We start from the raw sequence: 27,248 nt of genomic DNA, 5'->3' as shown, positions 1-27,248 counted from the left end.
AATTACAGACTATTTTTTAAGCATATCATTTGAAAGTTCAAGCTCCAGGAAATAGACGGATCCCATCAGAAAGCCTATAAAACATTTTTTATTCTCCTACAAAACATCCAGTCAACAAAGATTTGATGGGAAGCAGCAGATTACAAAGTGATTAAGATATATACATCGAGGATATGTGACAATATAAAACATCCAAATAAATAAATACAGACAGAGAAAGTCAGATTATAGGCGAGGAACCTGAACATGAGGAGTTTCTACAGTAGTCAGAGGTTTTGGGTCAATAATCCAATGATCTTCAGCCGCGAGCGACGAGGAGCTGAAACACAAAAACATGATTCCAGGTGAAATCTATGAATGCAAAAATAATCTGACATTTAGGACAAGTTGAAAATCATTCAAGGCTGTATTTATTTTTCACTTTAATCAGTTTCACTGATTAATTTAAATGTTTGTTTCTTTTTTAAAGGGTTTCCCAGCATGCAGTGCTCCTTACCCTCTGTGAACACCGAGCCCCGGCGAACCCGGCCCTGCAGGCGCAGACGTTCGGCCGAACGCAGCGGCTGCCAAACAAACATGGCGTCTCACAGCGAGCTGAGGGTGAAAATAGGTTGAGACTCGGTCAGAACCGGAGAAACGTCCCCCACATGCAGCAGCGGCAGCGGCGGCGGCTGCAGCAGCAGCAGCAGCAGCTGCAGCAGCGGCAGCAGCGGCAGCAGCGGCAGCAGGTCGTACTCACGGATCTGACAGAGAAGTCCCTGCCAGCCCGGCGGACAGAGGCAGGTGTTCGGACCGACACACTCCCCTCCGTTCAGACACGTCTGCAGGCAGCTGGCTGACAGGAGAACGCATCATCAGCCCATCATCAAACGCTCATATGAGTACCAGATGTAGCTTTATTATTAAATTTCAAACAAGAGGCCCAATAAATTCATCCCAGTGGCCACAAATGGCCCCCGCACCACAGTTTGGACACCCACTAGAGCACATTTTCAAACATTCAATTCAAACTCTTAACTATCCTATCAGAAGCTCACAAAGCCATGACATCATCACCGTCTGATGCTGAAGAAGGGGAGTAACGGGTAATTTAATCTGATTTTAGTCGTATTTCCAGAGTTCCTGCTGCGTTTTCTTACGTTTGTCGCATCTCTTCCCTCGCCAGCCGGACGGACAGTCGCACACATCTGGGCCGACGCACCTGCCGCCGTTCATGCACACGGGGTCACACACACCTGGCGGACAGCAGACAGGTAACTGAATGTGGAAATCATGTTTTCAGATCATTTAAAGAGACATTTGAGAGAAAAGACGGACTTTTCTCGCAGCGTTCCCCGGAGAATCCCTGCAGGCAGGAGCAGAGGTTGTTCCTCCTGCACACGCCGCCGTTTTTACAGTTCGGACTGCAGACAGCTGAGGGAGATAATTATAGATTAATATTAAACTAAAAAACATCGAGCTGATGGTGCAGAACAGGATCAGGGCCACTGAAAAGAAGAATGCTGAATTTAATCTCAGAAATCTGAATTCTTAAAACTTTTTTCTCAGAATTCAGACTGTAACCTCAGAAATGTGATTAAATCTTATATTTCTGATTTTATTAATTTTACTTGAACATAACTGACATACCTAAGAATATTTTGTTGTTTATTTGGATTTTGACAGATAAATAACCAAATAACAGAATTATAATGTGAAACAAAAGTTTTGGGATTAAACTCTTTTAATTTTTAATTAATTTTTTCCTGGTCCTAATCCTGTTTCGTATGAAGTTGCGTTTAGGTTTATATTTACCGTTCTGACACTGCGCTCCATAGAAACCGCGAGGACACTCGCAGGCGTTGGGTCGAGAACACACTCCTCCATTCAGACAGACGGCCGAACAGAGAGCTGGAGGAAACAGACAGGTTACCTGCTGGCTGGTTCCCACCCCAAGACATCAGGGACTCACCTGTCTCACAGGACGGTCCGGTCCACTCTGGAAGACACCTACACTCGTCTGGGGACACACACTGGCCTCCGTTGTGGCAGTGACGGCTGCAGACCACTGCAGTAAACATTAAGAACATCAGACCAGATTCAGGTCTGAGTTTTGGATTAGAGGAAGCAAATAATGGCTTGTTAGATCAAAATTAGTTCTGATCAATTAATAACGTCTTTTAGTGTTGTAGTTTCGCCTCCATCCACCAGAGGGCGCCTCTGTGGAGTCAGTACAGAAATAAAGATGGCAGGGCCACACCAGAACGGGAAACAGAGTCCAGTTTGAGGTGCAAAATGCACTTTATGTTTCTGTTTTGACATATAAACGCTCGATAAGCTCTTTAAGTTTCACATGACTCTCATTCAGCTGAGCTGTCAAATATAAAATGACTGATATGAAGGCGAGGATGTGATGACAGAAAAGCAGATGGCATAACAAGTTTATTTTTCTCTTAATCAAGGATTAGACAATAGGACAGAGAGTTGTGTCTATAAATATAAATATTTTTCACATTCTTATTTCTTTATTTCTTCCACATTTATCCAGATTATCCAGGAGAGCTGAATACCGGATTAGAAAATGTCGGCAGCCTTCAGAAAGTCTTCACTGAGGTAAGAATACTTTCTCATTCTCTGAGACTATTGTTTGTTTTGCAATCTGTGCAAATGAAATGCCAACATGTTAACTCTAAATCATTTAGTCTGTTTTCGTGAAATCGTGAAAATGTGTTTTTTTAATCCAGTTTTGTTTTGTATGAACTTAACATAGTTTTATACGAGAACCTAAATGGTAAAACTGTGATTCTCCCATTTAAAGAATTCAGAGGAGACATTTATTATAAATGAAATAAAACAAAATCTGAACATTTTGAGGTAGAGATCAATTCTGAAGAGTAACAAAGACTTGATCTAAACTCCAATAAACAAACTGGACTTCTGGGTTTGGTAACTATTAAATCTGAATAGTTACAAAACCACTAATAAAACTCTTTGTAGAAACTTTATGAATATTTTGGACTCACTGGTTTCACATCGGGGACCAACAAACCCATACGGACAGGAACAAGTCTGCAGTCCCACACAGCTGCCTCCATTTTCACATGGAAACCTGCACAGAGCTGCGAAGACAGGAAGCTCTAACATTTCTAATAAACGTTCAGGTTTCTGACTGTTACAGCAGCTTTATGTTCACCTTCTTCACAAATCTCTCCATGGAAACCTCCGGGACACTGACACACACCTGGAGCAACGCAAACCCCGCCGTTCACACACTCTGGGTCACAAATCGCTGATGAAAAACATTTTAAAAATGTTAAAACACAGTTTAGATCTGAGCAAAAATCAAATAGTTCTTCCACAGTTTACCTGTCTGGCAGTTTGATCCTGTGTAGCCTGGTTTGCAGCGGCATGTGTTGGGTGCAGCACACTCCATGTTTCTGCCACATGTGTGCCTGCATACAGCTTAAAAACCAACAGGGGGCGCCACTGAGAAGGTTTATACACAAGTCGGCCATGTTGGATTTGGAAATTGGGGATTGGGTCAGACTTCAAACATCAGATGCAATTATTTATACAAATGAAATGAATTTAGTTAGTGGACACCCAGACAGATTCTGGGTAAGAATTTTGGGTGCAGTTGTGTATTTTATGATGGTGTAGTCAAAGTTTGGCTACATCCTGATGTGTAACTTGCCTTTTTTTGCATTTTTGCATTTTGACATGAAGTCAATCTCTTGGGTTAGACCTTTAGGCCAGCCATTTATTCCAATAGGATGTAAATTGAACCTTGTTAGCCCATAACCTTACACACTTTGATGAACGGCAACCACATCTAAAAAAGAACAGATGCTCTCTTGGGTTTCGCCTTACCCCGACATGTGTGTCCATCTCCGATGTATCCTGCAGGACAACTCCCACAGCGGAAACCCCCACCCACCGCCGGCTCACACTGGACCCCAGGAGAGCAAGGTTTACTGGGGCAGGCTGTCACATGACTGTTGGCTGTTACTTTGAGATGATTGGATGGAGGTTTCTGTGGTGTGAAGCCTGAGACTGCCTGGACAAGAGGTGTAGGAGTTGGTGCTGGGGGTGCTTGTGGACTCTCAGGTAGGGGATCAAATTCGTCTCCATCTGCAGAGAACTCCGATTCGGACAGAGCGTAGGACAGAGCTGTGAGGGCGGCGGTGAGAGGGAGCGCAGGCTTTGGAGGCGTCCAGGACTGGAGCTGTGGCTGAACTCCCTGTGGTGGCGTCACTTTAAGGGCTGTGGATCGCTCAGACTTCTGGGTTATCTAAGGAAGATGTTATGGAGTTTAATACTCAGACTCATATCACCTTGTCTTTTAGAAAACATTTTAACTCACCTTGGGACCCGACGCTCTAAAGGTTGCAGTTCTTGACCTGGTGAATGTCCTGGTGACAGATCTGGAGACGGCAATCTCATGAGAGGAGTGGGGATTGAATAAAGCCTTGGACGATGTCCTTGGAGTGTCTCTGGAGGACGAGGAGACTGCTTCCCTTCTCCCGGTTCCACCGCCTCTCTGTGATGATAAGTCCTGACGTGGTGGATTGTCTTGTGTGGCCATTGATAAAAGTGGACGCCTGATAGATTGCCTGGATGGGAAGCTTGGCAGGTGGAGGTGAAGTTGGGAAGGTTTGGCTTTACTTACATGCAAATATCGGCTGGATTTACCAAACATCTGCTGCTGAGGGAGGACATTGGATGCTGAGGGAAGACAGGAGGTCAAATCAGCAAATATTCTCCTTGAATTTCTTCTTGTGCTTTTAAAGTTCAAGTACCAGAAACACAATCAGACTTGCTGTGTTCATAATTGTCAAAATATTTTTATCAACCCATTGAGGGATCAGGCCTTTTATCCATTCTGCCATAAAACTGAGAATGTTTCCAAAGCAGAGCTTGTACTTAATCAGTGCTGCCATGAATACAATGAAAACAAAGCCATTCAAGCGATTTATGCCTTGTTAGAGGTTTGAGGCATCTGCAGAAACACCCAAAGTTGCTTTGAGACTTTCCAGATAAACAAGATCCACAGTAAAGGGATTAAAGCTGGAATCAAACTGTCTGCTCAGACTTCCCCGGTCTCCCTTAAGAGCAACAGCATTAAGCAATCTGTTGTTGAAACTTTGTGGCCGGGTGGTTAGTACATTAAGGCAGACTCTAACCACTCACTGATTTATGTGCTGCAATAAATGACATTTTTTGAATGAAAGAAAACCGAAAACATTGGGGAAATCAGACAATGCAAAAGTCCTCAAAAGCAGCATATAATGTCTGACTGGATTCAGTTTACAAAATAATTTAAAACATGCACAGAACCGTCAAAGGGGTAAATTTATTATTAAACATTCCCCAAATGTAGTGATTGGTTTGAGAACTTGCGGTAACTGCATGGCGAACCTTCCTTGGGGGTCTTCATGCAGATGCGACCGTTGCCGTGAAGTCCGGGGGGGCAGCGACCGCAGACGTAGCCGACGTGTGGAGGCCTGCGGTTGATGCACTGGACCCCAGGGAAGCACGGCCTGCTGGCACATGTTGCTGAGACGGGGACAGCTGGAGACCGGACCGGACCTGCGGTCAGGAGAAAGACTGCCTTATCACCTGCTCAGGTCCCTCAGCCACATTTAGAGATAACATCTGAATTATATGGTGCTGAATTCAATGCTTGATCACTTACACTCGTTAGCCGCTTCATTAGGTACCTGTTGCTACACCATTTTCTTGCTCTTTGGTGTTTTAAGAATATATTCTTCCTCCATGGTGTTAACTTTGAAACACTAAACATCTTCCTGATATGTAAACAGTTTTTATTCTTCCATTTACCTGATTGTGATGTTTTATTGGAAGTATTCCCGACTTCATTCTTTCCTGTTGACTGGTCCAGTGTCTCTCGCTTGGCTGTACTCTCTGAGTTGTCCTTAAAGGTGTTGCTGATGGGCTTGGATGAAACTGAAGGACCTCTTTGAGGTTTTCTAGCCTGGCCACCTGCGTTTCGGGAAGCATCTGCTGCCACACTCTTGTTGGTTTCCATTGTTCTGACCTTTAAGTTGGGGGTAATTCCCGGGATATTCCTCAAAGAGGTGGACTCTGCTTTGGTCCCAGTTCTTGGTGTCTCTTTGTCCACCTCCGGCTTCAAAGAGGTGGAGACTCTGTGGAAGGAGTCCATCTTTGTTGGGACTCGCAGCAGAACATCTGCTCTCTTGTAAACAGTTGTAAGAGGAAAAGGTGTTGGGATGATGGCATCCGGCCTAAAGACTGCTGCTTGAGGGGAAAAACAAGAAATTCACCTTGATAACTTCATAGGACATTTTTTATGAATGTAGTGGTACAATGAGATGATTTGAGACACAAGAAAGTTTTTAACAGGTCAGAAGTTTAAAAGTCTCAACATTGATTGTTCCTTACGGCTTGTCAACACATTTAGAGCCTCTAGTGAATTTGATTTATGGCGACAAGTTTTAGACGAATCATCAAGTCAAAGTCATAAATCTGATTTATCCTGGCTTAACGCTGCTAAATATTCTGGGCACCAACTGAGTGCATTTTCAGCATTTTTCAGAAAGTTTTTTATGTTAAACTAATTGGTTAATATACTGGAAAGCAAACTTTTTTATTACCCTATTTTTACAAGAAGGTTGCTTGGGAATTTTGTCTGGGTAGTTCTGATGTTCAAAGTCAAAACATACATAATATCGGAGAATATTCAAGCTCATCTGATGCTTAAAGTTGCAAATCTTTGGCACTAAAGGAAGCAAGAAGGTGAAAACAAAGTGTCCAACTCATAATTGACCTTTTGTGGTTTTGTTTCTCCTTAAAACCATAAGAGGTGAAGGATTGTTTCAGTTGCAGGCCTGCAGAAGCTGCAATATTCACAATATCCAAACTATCCCATTTATTTCAGGAAAAAGTAATTGCCCCTAAACCTAATGATCGGTTTGCTCGGTAACACATTACCCGAACCATTTTAGAAGTTCTGCTTTCATCTCTTTGGGCCTTTGTGTTTTGGGTCAGAGTTCTGGTGCTGGCCTTGGAGCTATGCAGCCATCTTGCTTATTATTTAAGCATGAACTCCGACCTTAACTGAGGCCTGCAAAGCTTTAGATGTTGCTCTGTGACGACCTGGATGAGTCGTTGATGAGCTCTTGCAGTATTGTTGGTAGGTTGGACTCTTTGGAAGGTTCTCTGTGTGCATAATGGTTCTGTTTAGTCCCTCTACCTCAGAAACGCTTTCTGAGGTAGAGGATATCAATCTGATTTTATATTTCTTTAGATCTGGTCATGATGTGTTGCTTTCTGAGATCTTTTAGCCTACTTCATGCTGTCATACAGGTTCTGTCTGAGAGATTTGTTGTTGTTACTTAACACAAATTCATATCTGTTTGGATTCTCATTTTCCTTAAATGTTTTTTTTAATATTATTTTTGGTTCTGATAATACAGTATTTTTTTGGAGATTTAAAATGCAAAATGAATAAATGAGAACGCTGTACATGTGACGACAGAGAGACTAAGCTTAGCTGGAAGCAAGTGAGCAAAGCATCTGCATTGGATACAATCAGACATCTGCTTTCCATTCACTACAAGCTCATCGGAGACTCCTCTGCGCTCCATTTATGAACATGAAGTTTCCTCTCAGAAGACAGACTCCAAGTTTTTCCCTCAATGGAAATAAACTCAGGAAAAGAGAAGCGTAAACCAACATCACAGTCTATATGATCCAATACAATTAATTTAGTCAAGAAATCTGTGAACTGAGATAGTTTTATGTGGTTCCACAACCTCTGAACAGCTTTATTGGATAAGCTGTTGTGCATAGAGGGAGGGTTCGATGTTTATCCTTCTGCACAGATTCTATTTCAAAATCTGACTCAGAAAACATAAAACATGGCAGGTAGCAGTTTCTTCTGCTGCTAACCTGATCAGCAGAAACACTGCAGGTCAGTTACAGGTCAGGAAAAACTTTAGGTAAATCAGCTTTAAGTGAAATCCTCCAGGAAGATGGAGGAAACTCTGAAGTGGTTTACTTTACATCTCATCAAAAGAAAGGAAGCAATTTTTATTTGCTGAATCAGATGGGCTTTTGTACAGAGAATTTTTTATCAGTTTAATTGATCCTAAATTGGATTAGGATAGATTGGATTGACTATATATTTGTCTTGTGTAATTCCTTGGAATGGCTTTTGTTGTGTATTTGTACCACTAACATGAACCAAAGGGTATTGTGTTTAGCTTTGCAACTATTTGGGATGTTGGAGATTTTTCATTGTTTGAGCTTTTGCTGCAGAAAGACAAAAAGTTCCTACCAACAGACAACGATCCAGGCCAAATGTTCAACATGTATGCTGACATGTTGGGCCTTTGCTGTTTAATATTTTACCGTCCCTGATCCAAACCATCAACTTGTCTGGTCCATACCACCCTGTTTGAGGAATCCTCTTACCTGTACAAGCCATTCCATTTCCCAGCATGCCTTTGGGGCATGGACCACAGCTAAAGGAGCCAATGCTGTTGATGCACTGGACTCCAGGAAAGCATGGATTCCTCTCACACTCATTGATGTCCTCCAGGCATGTTGAACCTGTGAAAGGTAACATGATGAAGTGACTGCAGAGACACTGGATCGTGTCTGGTGTCCGTTCTTACCTCTCAGTCCAGCAGGACATTCACATCTGAAGCCACTGCCGGTGCTGATGCACCTACCGGCTGAACATGGAGACGACAAACACTGATCCGTGTCTTCGCCACAGAGTTCGCCCCGCTTACCCTCAGGACAAACACAAAGGTACTTCCCACTGCCGGCGGGAAAACTGACGTCCGTCACGCAGGTCCCTCCGTTCAGGCAACCGCATGGCACCACATCAACCTGAGTGACACACAAAATGAGTTGACGAAGAATTGATTGTATGAGTTCAGCTGTTTCCTTTAATTTTACCTGTGCCGTGAAGGCGCTCTGGGCGTTGCACTCATCAGAGAGCGTGAAACTGAAGGACTGATGAACTTCACCCTTCAGGAGAACCGAGGGGACCCTCCAGATGAGGAGGCCAGCAGGAGACAGCGCAGCCCCCTCCGGTCCATCCTCCAGCTGAAACAGGATCGCAGAGCCCTCTGGGTCAGACGCCGCAAACTGGAAGACGAAATTCTCTCCGGCAAATGTCCGCAGGCTGCTCTGAGGCCGGTGGAAAGATGGAGGCTTGTTTTCTGGAAAACAGACAGAGACCTGACCGTTATCCAGTTGTTTATCAAAGCAACACCTCTGGTTATCCCCACCTTCTCATTTACTGTCCTCCAACTAGAAAGATTTGACGACAGAAGCTTCCTGAGCTCAGTGAGGCTCTTTACAACCAGACCCTTCCTGCATGAATCATTGTAAACATGCAAGTTGAGACTTGCAAAGATTTATTCCAACGACATGTGCAAGATGTTCTAGGAATGTCCTATTTACGTGACTTTGTACCCGTCTTTGGTACACCTCCCTAACTGATCATTGATTCATTACAATTAAGAGGGATTTCTTGTGAAGGCTTACTCTTCTTCAACAAAAATCTGACAAACCAGCTTCTTTTAACAGCTGCGTTCAATGTTTTTAATGTTAGTTGGAAAAACTGACATACAAGAGAGTCAATATGCATAAAACTTTTAGAAAGACTTGGTCATCCTTTACAGAATGTCAAACATTGACATTTGGTACCAGCAGAACCAAGAAACTGAACTCAATCACTCTGAAGTAGTTTGGTGTTGATGTCATTGCTAAGCTCTGTGAAAAGGCCAATAGTTGTATTTGATTTGTGTGCAAGTCTTTAAAATCTGTTGAGACTTTAATTAGTCATGTTGAAGAACTTTATTCCTATTGCTTTCCATTTTGATCTGGTTCTGAGGCTAATTACTGCTTTTACTCTTGATTCAGTTGGACATTTACTGCAGGGCAGCCTCACTACATCAGGATGATAGTCCCTCAGTGCTGCTCTGTGGATAAAACATGTGATTTACCCCCACTCCTCACCCAGGAGTGGTTAAACGACGGGTCAGAACATGCTGGGGAGACTCCTTTGATCTGCTAATGGAGACAAACAGGATCCCAGCTGGACTCCTGCAGTGGCAGCAGCCAAAAGGAATCCTGCTAATTCACTCACTTCATTGCAGTTTTTCCTACTTCCTCACTTTGCATCAGCTGCAAGGAAATGTTTCTACCTTGGTTTACAGACCAGGTGAATTTGGAGGTGTTGGGATGACACACGAGGCAGGGGCTGCTGGGATTGACGCTTCCGGCTGCAAAACACATCCCGTCTATGTTACACGTCTTCTCCTAGGACCATAAAACACAAGAAACAGTTTTAATGGGATTCTGCATTAGCTGTAGGAAATGGACTCTATTTACACTTCATGAGCTGTTTAATTAATCCCAGCCTCTTCAAAACAGCTGCAAATCCTTTTGATGCATGTCTGCGGCTGTTTGTGTTTTAACTCATTGCAATCCAGTAAAACGGTGTTTCCAGTAACAGAGACCCCTTCGGCCCATTTAAACAAGCCAGCTGTCTCTGCTTTCAACCAGGCCGACTATTAGAGCATTTGAAGGTGTGAACAAACTACCACTTTACACCTTCTGATTTGTATAAAACTCCTTGTTCTAAAATCCTCCCAAACATCAGAGCAGCAGCAACAACTTCTCATTTGGTCTTTGCACAGTTACTGTAACTGAAGTTGGAAATAAGATGCTGCTGTAGACAACTGGAAACTCAGATTAAACGTAGTTGTAGCATTTTCTCTGTGTATAATTGATTTCAATGCGAATAACAATTGGAAATCCCCAATGGAGGAATTACAGTTGATTTTCCATCTGGGAGCAATTTTAACCTCCATATTGTCTGAGAACGTATTTTCCCTTGTAGATTCAATTTTGCCACAATAACTGACAGAAAAGAATGTGATTTGGATCTGGTCCATTGTCGGTACACCCTGGACAGATCACTAGTTCATCACAGAAACAGAAACAAGGACAATTTAGAGACAAATTAACCAAACATGCAAAAAAACAAACCCAGGTTGGGATTTGAATCCAAAACCACCTGGTATATTGGTATCAACCAAAATCCACTTTTTAAAGACCAGTGACCCTCCAGTCAGTGCACCCCTAAAGTGATTGTATTACGAATTAAAAGTCCTCCACTCTAACAGGGCTGTTTATGGAGAAAATACTCACACTCCTTGTTAAATAATGGGTTAGCCCAGATGCACCACATTTTTTGAGTTCCAAGGTCAGTTTCATTAGCGCCAGACCCTGAACTGATCACTGACTGACCTCTGGAATCCAGAAGTCACATAAATAGTATTGTTTCACATAGACTTCAAACTGACCCACTAATATTACAACCCTGATGCACCTTTGGACACCAACTCCTCCCCGGTATGAACTGTAGGTGAAAAACATTGCTCCCTTTGGAAAACAAGTTACCTTTAACTTACAGAGTCCTGAGTGCGATGCCTCACAGACCTGGCAAACACCATCATAAATCGTCAGCATCTTTGCCTGGCTGTACTGGAGTCCATCATTTGTCACCTGGAATCCAAAAAAAGGGCAAATATAAATAGATTTTTTTGAAGGATGGAAAACAAAAATAGCTGCAGGTAAAGGTAATGCCTTAATGTCCCATCGTGCATATGGCTGGTCGTCCATCATGAAGTCCTCTGTACTGATAGCTGCACTACTCGGTGATGGAACAGCACAGTCCAAAGCCCTGGAGCTGAGAAAAGTTGCCTTTGTCCTCTGCTGCTCCTCTGGAACCCAACCGTTGTTCATGAACTGTAGAGGAAGTTCAGAAAAATGAGCAACTACGCTCCTGTGTTAACAGCTGTTGGCTCGATATGCCGCACTGCTTTGGCTCACCTTTAGTCTCGTGGTGAGGCAGCTCAGGTCAGCAGAGTCGATGAAGCCGAGGCCAAACACTCGAACACTGCGACAGTCAAAGTTTCGGATGTCACATAGTCCACTGTTTTCCAAATCGGTTATCTCAATAGGCTGGCCTGTTGGAAGACATGAAAAATTTCCTAAAATCAGCATTTTTCTGGTTTTTTTTATCATTGACATAATTCACACGGACTAGAAAACTTGCAAAGACAATCCACAGAGACTTACTGATGGCAAGGCTGCAGTCATGGTTGCTGTAACTTGGATGACATTGGCATCCCCACTCGGTACACTCTCCATTTCCATTGCACAAGTTCGGGCAGCGCAATGCCATCACCACTTCCCCTGAAGTACCTGGTGGAGTGTGAACCTCCATGGCTCGCTGGGTGCGGTTGTTGAGCAGCTGCTTCTCACACTCATTTTCCAGAAATGGCAGTAGAGCTTTGTCCCAACCTAGGTCATCCTTTAGCTGCAGGTCCATCATACAGAGATCCACTGCTTCAACAAGATGGCGTCCCAGCAGACCTCCACACATGACACCAACGGTGGAGTTGACCAAGGCCATCTGGCAAACCTCCAGGGCTTTGGCTGAGGTCAGTCCAGACGGCGTGGGCCACTGGGGTTGAACCTTTGGTCTAGCTTCTGCCAAGTGATCTTCAGGAAAAAAGTAGGCAAACCTTTCCAAATCTGTTTGGCTGAGGCTCTGGGTAGCGAAGATGGGCTGAAAATCAAAGGAAGCCTGTCTCTTTGGCCTTTCTGGTGAAAGCAGCAGATCTGCTCTCAACTCACCATCCAGTTCAAAATCATCCCCATGTTGATTTCTCTGTCCATTAATCCACAAGTGCCTTCCCTCCAGAGCATGACTACTCAAAGCAGACTCTTCCAGGATGCTTTCCTCTCTTTTGGGACTCTTGATGTATTCCGCTGTTGTATCCATGGAGGGAAAAACAGATGTGTAATCCACATCCTCGAATGCAGAGCAGTCAGAGTGTGAAAAAGGACTCTGAACCATCCCTCTGCTATACTGTTGAGATGGGGTATACTCTCTGTGGCATTGGCAGAAAGGACGCCTGGCCTTTTGCACAATCGGAGGCGGCGTATTGTCAAATAAACTCTGACCAGGAGCTATCCTAACACGAAAGAAGTGAAAACCATCATATCAAATAACTTTAGAGACACATCAGAGTCAAGAAAAAAGATTGTGAGCTTAAATTGCTGACCTCCAGTCCTCAATGAAGCGGTCCAATTCATCAGGATCATAAAAGTCACCATTGGAACCATGGAAGTCATTGTTGCTGTTGTGGTCAAAGGTCCCACACAATCCTTGAGTGTTGCTGAAGTCGACACTTGGAGCTCGGACAGACAAGCTCATCCCCCAGTCGCTTACATCTGCCCTGACAAAGGCCCCGGAGGGAAACATCAACTATGACACAAGAGTCATAGCCAACACAAAGTTAATATGGATTCAACTAAAGAAAATATCCACCAGTCAAGCACAAAAGAATCAAAAATACAGTGGTAAAACATCCAGATACCTACGGTGACCTTCTTTCCCTGATGGGACTCCAGGATCCTAACCCGACTCCCCTCTTCTCCAATGCTCTTTACAGTAAGCTGAGGTCGGGTTTCTTGAAGCTGGCCATTGCACATGTCAATGATTGCTATGTCGTTCCCCTCTTGCACAGCAACACCACAATTGCAGGCAACCGAGTAGTGTCTGCTGCCACAGTCCCACTGGCGAGAATGGACCTCAAACCTCCTGGCAAGACTTCGGTACAGAAGAAAGGTGCCGGTCTGGTGGTTCTCATAACGCCTGGAGGGAGCAGATGTAAGGCAGGGGCAGACATTTAATAGAATCGATCTGTTTCTAGGATCTCTTTTGAGGTATTAATTACCTGCGATCAAGTGTGATGACATGCGGATCAGTCAAAGAGTAACACATAGATGTGGGAATGTCTTGGACCATGACCTGGAGGAAGAGCAGATGAAGGCTGATACACGTCTAAACCTCAAGGTTTGATTTTAGTAAACTTATTGTAAATGCTTCAATGATCGTTTTGGAAATTTGGAAGCGACAGTTCGGCTAACCAGTACATTTTTGGACTGCATGAAGAAGCAGAGTACCTGGGGAGGACACACTAAAAGAACAAGGAAACTCTGTACTGAAAAGGCTTCAGTAGGATTTTAATCGGAAGACCCTAGAAATATGAGTTCACCTTCAGAGATGTTGGGGTATAGCTCCTCCAGAGTCTCGGCGCACCAGGTCCAGGCAAAACGGAGACCAGGCTCGGTCGATTTCCGTCGCGTGTGAAATCCGTCAGAGCGGTGAGGACAAATGTTGCGCTGCCACAGGTACCGTCCCTGCAGGCTTCTGGCTGGATTTCCACCTGGCAGGCCGACACCACCACATCGGGGACCTCATGCCTCAGGCTCTCTGTGGATGTCAACACCAAGCTGAGTTAGCATTAGCAGACGGATGTCGACTGAACCGTAATCACAGCTTCTCAGCAGACTAAGCTGTGATGATTTACAGGATTGTTGAGAATAATACAAAAACAAGTACCAGGGAGTATTATATGTTTACATTCATTATTTACTATCATTCTCATCATGATCTCTGCTTTAAAACAGAGATTATCCAATTAAAACCATGTTAAGTTTGACTGTAGGGGTATTTAGTTACCCCTTCTGCTGAAACTGTTATTCACTGCCTGAATTTGGATTTTGCATCCTTTCTTTTCCCCAACTTCATTTTAGTTTTCCAGCAGACCTGACCTGGACTGTGGACACGCAGAGCCAGAGGGACGCCACACTGGTGGCCAAGGTTGGAGCTAAAGCAGGGAATGGGGACTGTGCTGTGGACGGTCACTTCATGCTCCATGTTGTTCTCTGCTATGTGAAGAGAGTCTGGAGAAAACTGAGGAAAAGTAAAGAGAAAAACTGCTGGAGAACAGTTGGTTTAATCATTAAGAACGTGGGAAAAATTGAGTTTTACCTTTAATCCAGCGTAGAAACTTTCACTTTCCTTTGCAGAGGATCTGGTGTTGTTGGAGCCAACTTTGAAAATTGATACACTACATGAGAACTGCAAAGAAAACAGAAGATTTGTAGGAGAAATAAGACAAACGGTGATAACGTGGTGTTGAAAAATTCCTGCAGGAAATGAAAACTGGATGTTTGGAAAGTAGTGACAGTGAATGTTGGAGACAGGAAACTGACCATTAGGTCTAGTCAAAGCTGAGGCAACTCCAGCTGGAAGATGTATGTGTAACGACGTCCTTTCTGCTTTCTGCTCACGTTGAGTTTTACAAGAAACAAGTCTTTAAAGACCCAAAACATGGCTAGTGGTTCTGTCCTACAGATCTGACCTGCGCTGTTTGAAATGCTTCAGATAAAGTTGGTAGAAAAGGAAAAGTCAGTCAGCCTAATAGATGAAAAGAATATTCAAACAAATTTAACTTGCTTTTAATTTTTTGAAAGGAAATCATTTAAATGTCTTTTCTGATTCTCTTTCTCCTAGTCATTTTTTTACTTTATTAACTTTTTATATCCTTTTTATGCTTGTGAAAATATTTTCTCTTTTTTTTTACTCTCATTTCTGCATTTTTCTTTCCTAATCTTCTTGTTTTATTCCATTTTATTTTTCCCTTTTCAGTTTTGCCTTACTTTTTGAATGACTTTCCTTCACTTCCTTTCTTCTGCTCTCTTTCACTCTTTCCTTATTTTCCTCTCATTTTCTTTTGTTCTTATTTCTTCAAAAATCGTCTTGCTCTTTCTTTTCCTCTCTCCTTTCTTGTTTATTGTTTTATATTTTTTTATTTAGCTTTTCTTCTCTCTAACTGTGACACGGTTCTGATGATCTCAGCAGTTCTTTTTCTAAAGTCTTATTAGAAATGCAGATTAAATTGTTCGACCAGAAAAGGCCATAAAATCCCTCTCCTCTGTCGGTTTGGACTCTGTTCCTGGTATCCGTGTTTCCCTTCCTAGTGCTTCTGGATTCACTCACTGGAAGCTGTAAACATTTCAGGTGTCTTCATTTCCTGTTCCTTCAGGCATTTTTATTCCACATCCGGTTTTATTGGATGTTATCTGAAGTTTGTCCACTACGGAGGTGTTCTGCACCATCTGTGTTTCAAAGAGCTTCCCTGGAATCCACTGTGAATGAAACCCATGTGGATTACGGCTTTCCCAACCTGCTTCTGATTTAACTTCCCCTCCTTACACTTGCTCTCTCCTAACTCAATCTGAGAGACATTCCCTGCTTGGTCAAAAAATATTGAAATAAGTCTCATGCTGAGGCCTTCCACATGTGCTCCCCTGCGTCCAGTAATCCCAGTACAATCTGGTGGGAATTACCGTCTCTCCCAGCCTGAAGTGGACGCCGTCCATCTCCACCAGGGAGAAGGGCTTCAGCGTCGATTCCTGCCTGATCTCGGCCTTCATCTTGTGGCCGATGTGTCGGGCCCAAACCACCTGGAAGCCCAGCGTCTGGCTCCATGGCGGCGGGATGAAGGAGCACCGGAGGTGGACGCTGTGTCCGATGGGCTCTGGGGTGATCACCGGCCGGGAAGGCAAAGACGGAACCAAAACTGGAGACAGATGTACACATTTGAGGGTATTTGGAAGAAATATGAATTCCTTCCTTTAGTTTCCCGTAAGTCCTACCTTTGCATTGTCCGTTAACTTCCACTTCTCCTGGCAAACAAACTCTGAATCCCGATTCTGGAGTAACTGAAACAAGAGTTCAACCAAATATGTTGTCATCACCATCGGTAAAGGAGACCTATTATGCAAAATGCATATTTTGTACACTTAATAACTTACATTTGGGTTTCAACCGCTATTAAAAGAAGTCCAAGCTCTTAGGAAAAAACACACATTGGGATTTTTGCCAATAAGCTAATTTTTTTGAGTCGTTTGAAAAACATCCCAAATGTTAAGTCGCATTTCATTGCAATGTTGCCTAGCAACCCCAGCCTAGGCCAGCCCGTTGCCTAGCAACCCAAGCTTAGTTCCAGCTGTTTTTACCGCTGTACAATGGCTGCTGGAAAATACAAGTATTTTGAGGTCGACTTACCATTCAGAAACCATTTGCTGCATTCTTAATGTTTGTGCAGGAGGCTCTACTAATGCTTTTCAAAGATGAAGGATTGTATAATTGCAGCCATTTTCATGTATGAGTGTAAACACTGAGTTTTGAGGGCGCAACCAGCATCATCCTTAAGAAAACAGAAATCTCCTGCTGTTCACCTTTAGCGCAGTATCCCATGCAGCCCTGCGTCGGCTGCAGGTAGTAGACCAGGAAGTCGCCGCAGTTCCTCACCGTGATGGGGATGCGGAAAAGGCAGCAGTCTTTGGTGCTGCCGTGGAAGAACTGCCATGTGGCGCAGGCGGACAGCTGGCGGACTTGGCCGGGTCGTGGCAGAGAAGTGTCCTTCAGCGACAGCCAGATTGGAGCCTGGGTACCACAGCGGTTCATCTGCAGGTGGAGAATCGAGAACCAGTCATTATCTACAAGAGGAACTTGTTATTCCCTGCAGCTGGAATGAAGGTGCTTATTAAACCAGTCTGCTGATTTTAATAAGCACCATGAGAAAGTTCAGGTGATGGAACCAGCCCCCCCTTCTACAGTGAAGTTGGACTTTGACCAAGACTCGTGCAGAAGTCCTTCAGTGTTGCATTAGACTGAGGTGAAACGATCTTTTGTCCCACAATCGTTTAATTGAGCACAAATGACTGTCAAGTGGTTTAGTTTGAAAAATATTGATACATTACAAAGCATTTATTTCACTGAATATTCGTACTATGTCAGTCTAGAGCTTGATAAACCATTAAAACTAATGCGTTATTGATTTTCTTCCTAATGCATGTTGGTAGATTTCTGCCTCCATATTGTTCATCTGGGTGGAAACGCTTTAGCATTAGCGTATGCTAAATATTGTGTTAGTGTAGCACTTTAGCATTAAGTTCTGCTAAAGATTGTCTTTGTGTGATGCTTTAGTATTAGCTCATACTAAATACGATGTTGGTGTAGCACTTTAGCATTAGCTTCCACTATACATGATGTAATGTTTATGATTAGATCTTCAGGTTTATCACAGCTAACTCTTTAGTTAGCAGTGCCCACCTCTGTAGGTATGATTTGAAAAGCAAAATCTAATTCAGTCTGCTTACGGTGCAGAAACAGAAACATGTGACACTTATGAGTTTACACATCTTAAGGCCCACTGTTGGAGTCTGCAGCATTGCCTGCTATTCTCCAACCTCAATGCAGCTGGTTGGCATCTCTGCCGGCTTGTTGTTGATCCAGAATCGGTACCAGCCGGCCAACAGTGAGTGATCACAGATCAGGTCCTGGATGGCCGTGTTCTGGATCTCTGTGGAGTCGAAGTCGGTGCTGCGGTAGGGGCTGCGTAAGATCCGATGTCCTGCAGGGTAACACTCTGGAGCTGTGAAGAAGGATGACGAAATGCTGTAAACGTTCTCATGACTGGGTCTGCTTTTGTACTTTGAGTCGGTATCATTCCACCTAAAATCCCTTCCTTGAGCCTTGCAGACTCCAGTCTGAGACCATAATTAGGTCAGGACTTTATCTACGGCTGTTTTCTGCAGAATGGACCTTCAGATGGTAGACAAAACAAAACCAACCCGTGGGAATCAGCACATGGATTAGAAACTCTTTGGCTTTATTGAGACTTTTATTCTTTTCGTCTGTGACTTCCCCTGGCTTGTTTTCTTACATGATTGAACATCTGGTCTTGAAATGTCAGTTAAATTAAATCCTGCTGAGAAAGTTGGGCAAAGCCAACATGTGAAGAAACTCAGTGTGTCCGGATGCATTTCTTCAGAGTATTTCAGAAATGTTTCATATTTACCTCCAAATATCAGAGGAATCCCAAGTTTTATATAATAAAATATGAGTTTAGAAAACATTTTTGGCTTTTAAATCAGCGGATTTTAGCTAAATGCAGTTATCCTTCAATAATAGCCTTCAATAATAAAAAAATAAATGAATTTTATAACAGTAGGTACTTCATGTTTCTTATTTATCTTCACTTGAACACTGGGAAAGAGTATTAGGGTCAGGCTAGGATTTTACGAGTCATTATGAGAAAAAAGTTTTACGACAAAATCGACATAATAGAAACAAGAACTAATATTTAAATAATTATGAGGGATTAGTATTACGAGAAAATAGTGGTATGACAAAGTCAAAATAACACAAAAATAGACAAACTGTTGTAATTATTGCCCAACTTTCTCAGGATTCTGCTGCTCTGTTTTCTCATAATATGTAAAAATGAAGGAAACGACATAAAAACCTCTGAAGACACTGAGGACAACTCCCTTCTTCCCAAAATTTAAACACAAATGGAGTAAATTCATATTTTAGCAGTGGAAGCAAAAGACCACAACCAGACTCACATGTTTGTTTTGGTTGTATTTACCCAGAATGCTCTGCGCTGCAGTCCACTTCCTGGTTTTGGAGCAATCTCTGCTCCACTTGGCGTTCACATATGTATTGAAACTGCACCAAAGTTCACTTCAACCGAACCAAGACCGAGATTTGTAGGCGGACCAGAGTTGGATAACGCATTCACACTTCCCCAAAGGAACCGGACTTTCTAGGCAAACGGACCGGAGTCGGTTAAAGCAGATTAAACAGGGCTTGTGGGAACGAACCCCTAGTATTTCTGGGGTTCAGCAGAAATGCTTCATTACGATTCAGGCACCCAGAAGAGACGGTCCAATCTGGACTTCATTTGGTCCACATGCAGAATTGAGATGGTTTCAAATTACAAGCAACTTGTGCATTTAAAACAAGCATGAGAGGAAAAATGATCCAATTAGGAGAGGAGTGACGCATTCCCAAACTTTTCAGGAATCATTCCCCAATTTGAAGATGCATTTAGGTTCACTAGGTTGTTTCATAAACGATATTCTGAGTGTTTGCTGGAGATAGTCCTTTCCTTTTTGCGAATATAAAATGTGTCATGTTCTATTTATATAAGGATTTGCAGAACAAATGAACAACTTCACATTTCACCTTGTAGAATTCAGTAGTTAAAGGAAAACAGAGACAGGATTGCTGATTTTAGTAACAGGAAGGACCTTTTCACCTCCTCAGGTGATGTCAGTCCCAGGAATAATATTCCTCTCCTGGATTGCCTCAGGAACCGACATTCAGTCCATCGGGGGGCGACTCACATGACGTTAAGGTGAAGACGAACCTGCAAATTTTGTGCTTTTGTTGTCAAAGCAGCGATCTGAAACAGACCGAGTTACTCCGCTTCCTCTGAACAAACATTCAGGACGTCTCAAACAGTTACAGCCGACCCTCCTGTTGACAACTTCTTTAAAGCAAATGCTTCTGTTTACACTGTTGCCTGTTTGAGCGTGCGACCCGTCTGGAAGCTCCTCTGAACAGGCGAGAGGTCACAGGTCATCCAAACAGCCTTGACTTCAGGGAGGATGATGGTCGACTAGACTGCAGCGGGAGGCTAAATCCCTGGATTAGTACGTTTATAGAACTGATGAATAGGTGGAGAGAAAAACCAGTAAACTCTTTTGGACCATCTGGAGATCAGCTGATCCATAAATGAGTTTATTTTATTTTAAAGGGGCAACATTATGAAAGAATTAAATAACGTGATGGAAAGCTCAAAAAGTGGATTTTACACAAAATGCAAGAAGGAAATTAAAGCATAAAATGTGAATATTTATCTACTTTATACCTGCACCAGTCTGTTTCAGCTTCTTCATCTGCTGTGGTTTGTGTTGAATCATAACAAAATCTAAACCAGTTTGTCCCAGTAAATGGGACCATAAGTCTCCTGGGATTTAAACTAAAGCTGAACAGATTGCATGAATGAAGCGACTGTTTTCAAATAAACCTTCCAGATCCTTTTCAAAGAAAACATATTTGAACAGGAAAATGGAAATCTATTCACCCAAAACATTTGTCTTTGGCTAAATTCAAACGGTTCTTGATTCTCACTTATGATTTTGAAGAACTGCATTGTTCCTCCGACTAACTTTTAAAGTTGTTGAGCAGCGGGAGCAAATCCTTATAGTTTGATCACAAAATTTGAAAAAGACAAAGAGAGCTAAGAAAAATGAAAGCTTCAGCGTCTTTTGCTCCAGATTTATGACGCATGAAAAGTCGAATAAAATGTGACGAGCATTCTGACTGCAAGTGGCACAAATCAGATTGTTAGAAGGAGTCAGATATATGTTGCATTTGCAGCGTCAATGCAGCTTTGAAAAAGGTGAATGCCTTTATTTTTATGTGCAATTTCATTCTATATAACAAAGTCCTAGTCTGTGTTGTGCAGGAAAAATAATACACTTCAAGGTAAAATACAGAATGAAGATTAAAAAGAAATTAATCAAATATTGTTGATCAGTCCAGCACCGTGTTGGTGGCAGACTGGAGCTAAAAAATGAACTCTGGTCCTCCTAAAACACTCTCGATTCGATTGAAGTGAACTCTGGAACGATTCAAATGAAGATGTGAACACCAAGCGGCCCTGAGACCACAATAAAAACAGGAAGTGGACTACACCGCATGGCATTCTGGGTAAAAACAACTAAAACAAGCGTGCTAGTCTTGTGCTAGCAGGAAAAATGGCTTGTAGTCTTTTTCCAAAAACAGCCACTGATGCCACTCCAGTTTTGTTTACTTTTGATGAAGGAAGTTGGACTCGGAGGTTTTAATATTGTTTTCTTGCGTGGCTGTTGGTGCAGCGCCCCCACAGGCGAGGAGGGGAACAGGTTGGTCACAGGATTTGTTTGGTTTGACAGAATGCAGTGAGGAAGAGAACCACAGCAGCTGGAACTGGAATAACTGACTATCAGTAAGGCATTTACATTGTCATTTGGTGAAGTGATGAGTCCAAAATGTCTCTGAGCTTCATAGACAGTTATTGTTACTCCAGCTCGTCCTGCTGTGCTCCCCACATGTTTGGTGTTGTTGCCCCTCAGTGTCTCATTTTATGACCTGAGGCCCTTTAAAGTGTCTTACAATCAGCTTTGATCTGCTCTGAGACGCTCTGCAGACCCAGATTTTTAACCTTTTGACAGCAGCTACTCTGCTCCTAGTTCTCGGTGCTATCAGGTTCTGGTTCGGATCTGTGAGGTTGCATGCATACATCAGTTACTGCACTTACCATGTTGCGCCTGCGCTCCTAGTTGCAGAGCCCAGAGCAGCGCGATGCGTAAACATCCCAGAACCGCAGCAAAGGTGCAACAATCCATGTGTGCAGCGCAAACAGCTGGATCAGTCTCTGTGGCCCATTGGAAGCAGAGGGGGAGAGATTGCAGAAATGGCAGAAAATGCTCTGTTAATTAGAGGATAAGAGACTGAACTCTGCGTCCGGCTCTCAGGAGACTGGCTAGGAGGTGAAGGAGGAGGAAGAGGAGGCAGGACAGCGCTTGTTGCTGGAGGAGGGTCTTTGGAGAGTCTCTGAGTCGTTCTCCTCCCAGGTTCAGTTCGTGTAAACATGAGGCTCTTTCTGTGTTTCCAGCTGCTTAGAATCACCTCCCATAATATTCACACCCCTTAAAACACAATGAACACAATATGCAATTGGTTACATGAAAGGGCAACACAAAGTAATGCATAGTATATTTGCGGTTCAAATATTCTTGTTATTTAAAATCTCTAGAAATTTCCTTTTGGTTCCGCTGCTTTTGATTTTCTGTAAAGACAGAAAGAGAGTTAAATACCGTCGATCCCCCTATCAAAAAAAAAAAACTAAATCCCAAAACAATTAACAGAGAGATGGACCTGGTGAGCCGATAAAAAAGAACAACAAGGTACAGCAGGGGGCCAACTAGTACCGTTTACTAAGACATTTGTATCCGAATCTACTTTAAAAACATTTGGTCTGCAAACTTAACAGCCTGAAGTGTGATTTTATAGTCTGACCAGTCAACTTTTTTAGATAAATATTAACTTTTAAAATGTTTTCTGATTTAAGAGGCTCTTTTGTCTTTCCACAAAGGTTCTTATCTTTATTTTATGTAAACTTTGAAGAAAAACGGGTTCTTTTTAGTTTTTAACCAAACGCAGGTTCATTTTCCATTCACATTTTTAGCCAAATTTGATGTTTATTTTAAATTCTAAAGAATAAATAAAATAATGGTCCTTTAAAAATGAGACAAAATTTCAAATAGTACATATTTATCTAAAAGTATTAGGCTTTTTTCTGTCTAAACTGCATGAACGTTTTTGGTGTCAAACTAATAAAGCCAAAGTTTGTTCCTCATCCAGTCCGGATCGGTCCGCTACGCCTGGCTGCCGAATGGCTTTTGACTTTGCAGAAACATGAGAATAAAATGGAATTTGGTGTTGTTTAGTTTCTTGTTCCTTTGTTGGGTTTTACATTCAGTAAAACTCTTAAATAACCGGATCTCATGTGATTGGAGGCGGTTTGTGACTCAGCCGATGTCCCTGCAGGAGGGTTGGGGGTGGGCTAGCCTCCTGACCGGGGTAAATATCAGGTGCTGGAGGCCACAGAAAGGAGAGAAAACACATACCTTTCCACTAAATAAAAGACCTGAGTGTAGCAGCAGGTGTGCTGGACTCGCCGTTCCACTGACAGATCCGTGAGAAACAACCTGCAAACTTTAAAAACAACAAGAAAATGGAATAATCTGCTCATTTTCATGGAAATAATTCACATTATGAGAAACAGTTCCAGAATAACCCTTCCTGTACTTCTGTTTCAAATAGTATAATTAGCATGTTTTATATACATATATAAATAAGCTCATAAATCAGATTTTTAAAGACATGCTACATCTAGAAACACCTCACTTTATCAGCAAAGCAGATTTTATCTATAAGTTGAACGTAATAACTTAAATATGAAAGTATTGGTGATTAAAAAGCAACGTGTCGGGGCATCTACAGCTTTAATTTGAAAATTCTCACATTGATAAAGCTCAGCGTCTGGTTTTATCAGCAACAAACTGCAGACTCAGCATTTTCCAGAATAAAATGCATAATTAACACTATAAATGATTCAGAGAAAAATGTGTGTAAAGTCAAAAATCAAGGTTCTTTGGTTCCTTTCATAATTCCTTTATGAGATGTTTTAAATAGGACATGATGTGACGTCAGTTTGCTTTTCTGCAACACATTTGCTGCAAAGAAAAGCTTCTTAGTGGACATTATAAATTAATTACATTTTATTCTCTTTTCCCTTGAATCTTCTGAAGTCAGCAGAGAGAAGATTTTCTACCTCCTGGTTCGACTTCAGCGTCCAGAGAAACGTCCGTGAGGGGAAGGAGCGCGGCGTTGTTCCCTCCTGACTGCTACCAGATGTCCCACATCCTCGTTTTACTGCAGGAACAAGAGCGAGCGGCATGTCAGCTGCTGGGGAGCCTGCAAACATCTTGCAGCCACATTGTTCCTTCAGTCTGAGCCACAACATGGACGCGAAATAAGATGAATGCAGCAGGATTCAGGCATGTTCTACCATTTTCTAGGTAAGTTTTCAAACTTTAAGCTCCAGCTTTAGACTTAAAACGGTTTCAATTTCATTTATCACTCATAATATCTTCTAGTACTCCACATTCTACAACTGATTAAATTTAAAAAAATGACAAAATTGTATGCTTTCTCACACACACCCCAACTTAAATATATAAGACAGTGTTTGATTGAACCATTAGAAATAATAAATAATCATGATGTTGCAACAAATCTGACATTCCTGATCAAATTAAATGCTTAAAGAAAGTCGCAACAGGACAGGACACATCAAACCCTTTAAAGACCGGACAGAAATCTCCACTTTTCAAAAACACGCAAGCAAATATCACTTAAATCACAGCAGTATTCCTCAAATCCTTAATGGAGGTTGCTGAGAAAGTTTCATGTCAAAATGAAGCAGTGGATCAGGATGAATCATAGAGGAAGACTTCCTGAAAACCTGCAGAGCCCGGTGGTAAGGTCACTAAGATCATTGATCAGCTTGCCTGCTGTGGGTTTGGGTTAAAAACATCAAATTACAAAAAGTCGGGGAGAACCACCAAGCATCATGATTCAGAAATAGAATATTTAAGCCAACAGGCAGCTGAAGGGACGTCATGACTGATTCATAACTTCATAACCGTCAGTCAGTTCAATCCCTCATCTATAAAACTCAAGGTTCATCCATCATTACTGAAAAATCCCCAATTAATAACCCAAAGCCTGGTGGGGGGAAAATATACCTGGTTGACCCGACCATGCTGAAAAAACACTGGGCAAAACCTGACTTCTATCTTTGTAGTTCAAAGCAGGAACATTTTCTATCTCCAGTCTGTTTCTGGGCTACTCTTGGTCTGAGAGCTTTGAGCCGATTGCATCAGCAGACTGACCCAACCAGTGGCAGGACGCCTCTAAGGGCTCCAGGGATCTCTGGGACACTCGAACCTCGCCACCATGATGAGATGGCAGCCCACGAAGGAGAAAAATAAAACCAGACCAAATGAAGGACGAGACCTGAAGCAAGACAAAACCCAAAACAAGACGTGAATTCACCCAAGACCAGACAGTGCAAGACAGAACCAGAAAAAAACAAGGACCAGAGAACACGCAAGACAAGATTGGAAGCAAAGAAGACCCAAACCAAGACTTGAAACCAACCCTGGTACTCAAATACAATACTACTGCAAGAAAAAAACAGAAATAAGACGAGACCAGACGCAGAACAAGACAGGAAGCAAAAAAGGACCAAAGCATTTGGTTCAACTGTCCGCTGCTACAGTCAGAGCAGGACGCATGTAATTAGTATAATAGGAAAATTTACTGGAAAATCCTAGTATGGGATCACGAGGGGAAATAGAGGTGTATGAATGAATGTAACCCACACATTAACAGCGTTTGGTCACTAAAAACATTACAATGAAAACTGTTGTGTTTCTCGGTAGCGCCAGTAGGGGGCACCCTTCACCTTCGGCTTGTGCGTACCTACGTAAAGAGCGCGCAACGTCTCAGCCCCGCGAGCGAGATCAGCGACAGACAGCTCGCTGTCAAAATGAACGGAAAAACAAGACAAGAAAAATACGACAGTGTGTAAAAAATGAATTGTGGACAGTTATTTCGTCGTTAAAGAACTGCGGAGGTTGAAAAGTTTCTCTTATTCGGGAAACTGGTGAGTCAAGCCAATGGTGACGGTGGAAAAGTGTCAGTTGGCAACCTTAGCTAGCCAACGGCTAAGCTAAAGTAGTAGGCTACCTTAGCTAGCTAAGCGCTAGCCGTTTTAGCAGTTGGAATATATGATAAAAAATATGTGACAAGGTTGGTTAGCTAAGGTAACTACTTTAACTAACCACCTGCGAGCTGACAATTGGAGTGTTTAGGGAAATCTTTAATATTTAATTCATGATGTTACGTAGTTTAAAGGTGTTCATAAGGCTAATTATATAAAATATGGACAGATATGAAAAGTTGAAAAACTTCCCTAAAAAAATGCTTGAAAATTGCTTGATATTCAAACTTCACACTTTTGTAATATAATTGTAGTCTAATATGTGATTAAATTTGAAAAGTGTTATTTACAGTTGAAACTTTCTGAAGTGAAATCAGATTAAACTTAAGTGCCAGAAATTTCCTTTTCATTTTTTTGTGTATATTGTGTTTAAGCATTTAATTTGAGCAGGAAGGTAATTTACCTTACAATTTATTAGAATTTTTAATGACTATTTATTATTCCTAAAAGCTCAATGACTTATTGATCATCTTATATTTTATACATAAAATGATATATAAATTTGGGGATTTTTTTCTCTTGTTAAATTAGTGTTTTGTTGTTAGTCCACTAAAGTGTATACAGAAACATTTCCAAACATAAAATTTAGGTATATTTTATATTTAGCCTCTGTTGTAGAAAGTTGAGTGCTATAGCAAGACTGACAAAACAGTAATAAATGATATTAAAACTGGATTTTAGTTCATTTCTGTTGTTTGAACTCTAAAGTTTAGTTTTTTGTTGTTTTATTTTTTGAAGCCCGAGAACTGACGTTGAAGTTTGGATGTGATGGTGAGCCAGACCGATGGACGACACACTGAAGATCCCTGCTGGTTGACTGGCCAACTGCTTCAGGGAACTTCTGTGAACTCCTCTTTGAAATCTCTGGATTTTCCTGCAAAGGAATCGGACAAACACTCTTACCTACCCGGTTGGTGCAGAGATGGGTGGAGCAGCCAAAGATTTTATTCAAGTCAGAGTAGTACTACTTTAATATATTTGGATTAAAAAAAAAGTAGAAAGTATCCGACCAAAAAATAACTTAACTAAGAGTACAATCATATTGAAAAGAAGTACTGAGTTACTGAGCAAAACATCAGAGCCTTG

The 27,248-nt window shown here is 42.1% G+C and overlaps 2 protein-coding genes across 8 annotated transcripts in view; one reads left to right on the top strand and one right to left on the bottom strand.

The window, feature by feature from the left end:
* Nucleotides 1–70: 70 nt before the first annotated feature.
* On the bottom strand, nucleotides 71–22,402 carry si:ch211-246m6.5 (von Willebrand factor D and EGF domain-containing protein). The gene is given in 34 exon segments (XM_055022804.1): nucleotides 71–319; nucleotides 497–594; nucleotides 740–835; nucleotides 1,140–1,235; nucleotides 1,318–1,413; nucleotides 1,795–1,890; nucleotides 1,952–2,047; nucleotides 3,003–3,098; nucleotides 3,173–3,268; nucleotides 3,346–3,441; nucleotides 3,850–4,270; nucleotides 4,343–4,704; nucleotides 5,398–5,568; nucleotides 5,821–6,255; nucleotides 8,437–8,574; nucleotides 8,640–8,859; nucleotides 8,929–9,194; nucleotides 10,185–10,299; nucleotides 11,446–11,550; nucleotides 11,632–11,793; nucleotides 11,878–12,014; nucleotides 12,127–13,028; nucleotides 13,119–13,321; nucleotides 13,438–13,711; nucleotides 13,794–13,867; nucleotides 14,115–14,332; nucleotides 14,674–14,815; nucleotides 14,894–14,983; nucleotides 16,255–16,487; nucleotides 16,564–16,629; nucleotides 17,149–17,377; nucleotides 18,163–18,347; nucleotides 22,068–22,236; nucleotides 22,238–22,402. Coding segments are annotated over 34 exon segments (6,369 nt in total). The 3' UTR covers nucleotides 71–298.
* kynu (kynureninase) overlaps nucleotides 829–27,248 on the top strand; it is a 33,186-nt gene continuing 6,766 nt past the window's right edge. For 2 of the 7 annotated variants that reach the window (XR_008605019.1, XM_055022805.1), the window contains exons 1-2: nucleotides 25,872–26,045; nucleotides 26,901–27,072. Coding sequence is in view for 2 of the 7 variants with exons in the window: in XM_055022805.1 (XP_054878780.1) it covers nucleotides 26,931–27,072 (142 nt within the window). In the remaining 5 variants the exon portion in view is untranslated. Of the gene's footprint in view, nucleotides 1,086–1,165; nucleotides 1,254–2,527; nucleotides 2,593–24,123; nucleotides 24,394–25,871; nucleotides 26,046–26,900; nucleotides 27,115–27,248 lie in introns of those variants that run through there. The other 5 variants (XM_055022806.1, XM_055022809.1, XM_055022810.1 and 2 more) reach the window with 5 other exon arrangements.

The sequence above is a fragment of the Poeciliopsis prolifica genome, unplaced genomic scaffold (genome assembly GCF_027474105.1).
Source record: "Poeciliopsis prolifica strain line A6 unplaced genomic scaffold, Auburn_PproV2 SCAFFOLD091, whole genome shotgun sequence".
NCBI lineage: Eukaryota > Metazoa > Chordata > Actinopteri > Cyprinodontiformes > Poeciliidae > Poeciliopsis > Poeciliopsis prolifica.
The sequence above is the reverse complement of the archived record's forward strand: the minus strand, read 5'-3'. Positions and strand labels throughout refer to the sequence as shown.